Source organism: Aureococcus anophagefferens (assembly GCF_000186865.1).
Source record: "Aureococcus anophagefferens unplaced genomic scaffold AURANscaffold_345, whole genome shotgun sequence".
Taxonomy (NCBI): Eukaryota; class Pelagophyceae; order Pelagomonadales; family Pelagomonadaceae; genus Aureococcus; species Aureococcus anophagefferens.
The window spans coordinates 1-2,208 of record NW_008705869.1 but is presented as its reverse complement, the minus strand read 5'-3'; the positions used below and the strand labels follow the sequence as shown (position 1 = coordinate 2,208).

Sequence of the window (2,208 nt, the reverse complement as noted above, 5' to 3'; positions counted from 1 at the left end):
CGCGCGCGCAGCGCTTTGAGCGGGCGCTTCGCATCGCGTTTGAGCGCCGATGCGGCGGCGGCGAGGAGCAGGAAGCGGAGCATCGTCGCTGCTGGGTGGCGGCGGCGCGCGCTCGGGCTGCGCGGATGCGAGCGCGACTGGCTCGCGGGCTGCCTCAGACGGTCCTCATGGCGTCGATGCAGTCAAGTTGAACCGTGTTGACCTTTGATGACCTCCATCTGCAGCTGATGGCGTCGACGCGGCTCATTTCCGTCGTCCCCCGACGGGCCCTGGGCGCTCCCGCGTCGCTGGCGTCGTCCGTCCGCGCCGCCGCGCGGCGGTCGCTGAGCGCCCCCGCGGCCCGCGCCGCCGCGCCGGGGTCGCGCCTCGCGGCCCTGCGCGAGACGCTCCAGGACGAGGAGCGGCGGGCCGTCAAGGCCGCCGCGACGACCAAGGGCGGCAAGCTCGCCAAGCTCCCGAAGCCCCGGTGGCTCAAGGCCCAGCCCGCCGAGGGCGAGAACTACGAGCGGCTCCGGGGCACGGTCCGATCGCTCGGTCTGGCGACGGTCTGCGAGGAGGCGCGGTGCCCGAACATCGGCGAGTGCTGGGGCGGCAAGTCGGCGCGCAAGGACGACGGCTCGAAGCCCGACGAGGACGACCACACGGCGACGGCGACGATCATGATCATGGGCGACACGTGCACGCGGGGCTGCCGCTTCTGCTCCGTGAAGACGAGCCGGACGCCCCGGGCCCTCAACCCCGAGGAACCGAAGAACACGGGCCGGGCCGTCGCCGAGTGGGGTTTGGACTACGTCGTCATCACGTCCGTGGACCGCGACGACGTCCACGACCACGGCTCGGGCCACATCGCGGAAACGGTCAAGGAGCTGAAACTGGCCAACGAGAATTTACTCGTGGAGGTGCTGAGCCCGGACTTTGGGGGCGACCTGGCCCGCGTCGAGACCGTGGCCCACAGCGGCCTCAACGTCTTCGCGCACAACATCGAGACCGTCGAGCGGCTCACGCCCTTGGTGCGGGACCGCCGCGCGGGCTACCGGCAGACGCTGGACGTGCTGCGCCACGCCAAGGCGTCCGCCGGCGTCCTCACGAAGACGTCGATCATGCTCGGCTTCGGCGAGGCCGACGACGAGATCCGCGCGACGCTCGCGGACCTCCGGGACGCGGGCGTCGACGTCGTCACGTTCGGCCAGTACCTCCAGCCGACGAAGCGCCACCTCAAGGTCAAGGAGTACGTGACGCCGGAGAAGTTCGACGCCTGGAAGGACGAGGCCGACGCCATGGGCTTCCTCTACGTCGCGTCGGGGCCCCTCGTGCGCTCGTCGTACCGCGCGGGCGAGCTCTACGTGAAGAACCTCCTGCAGGGCCGCAAGCCCGGCGCGAAGCTGAAAAAGGCGGAGGTGGCCGCGGAGCCGCCCGCGGGCCGCGGCGTCACCGTGACGCGCGTCGCCGCGAAGCCGCCCGCGCCGCGCCGCGCCGCGGGCTGAGTAAAGTTTTTTAGGGTCGTGTTTCGTGGATTGCAATCCGCCGTGCACAACGAGCGGCCGGCCCACGTCCCGATCGAGTCGCACTTGCCGACCGTCGCCCCGCGCGACGCGCAGAGCTCGGCGCCGCGGTTGCACGCGCCGCCGTTCTGCGAGTGCCGCTTCTTGCGGCCCGTCAGGCGGTCGTTGAAGCGCTCCCGGCCCTCGTTCTGGTGCCTGTAGAGCGGGCCATAGAGCTCCATCATGTCGCGCAGGTGCCCCGCGATTCCTGGCCGACGCCGCCTTCCTCGATCTGGCGCTTGGCAACCGCGGCCAGCGCGATCGCCGAGTCGACGTCGGTCGAGATCGCGAGTAGGACGGCCTCGTACAAGGTCATTTCAATCATGCCGGCTCTCAGGCTCTTCGCGTCGACGATCATGCTAACATACGGGGTACCCCGCGATGACTCGGATGTCGTGGACTCGCGTCCGGTTGCCAGCATCTAACCACGGAAGCGGAATAGCAATGACCGCGGACCTGAGTCGAAAGACAGGTCGGAAAGGTAAAGGGAATAGTGGCCGAACTTTTGTAACAACGCGGTTTCACACGTGCTCAGCACGATCGCGGCAGCGACCGACGAAGAGGTACTCGCGCCGCAGCTCAACGATCTGCACGATCGCAATGACCTGCCACCTTGTCCCGTCGTCCCCGTGCCGGCCACGTGGAGCTCGCCCTGGCACCATCGGTC

General features: G+C 69.3%; 1 protein-coding gene across 1 annotated transcript; it reads left to right on the top strand.

The window, feature by feature from the left end:
* Positions 1-449: 449 nt before the first annotated feature.
* Positions 450-1,370, top strand: AURANDRAFT_14185 (hypothetical protein; the record flags this gene model as incomplete). Its single annotated transcript, XM_009044478.1, has 1 exon — positions 450-1,370. A coding segment is annotated over one exon (921 nt), but the record flags the coding sequence as incomplete, so codon positions are not given.
* Between the last annotated feature and the right edge of the window lie 838 nt (positions 1,371-2,208).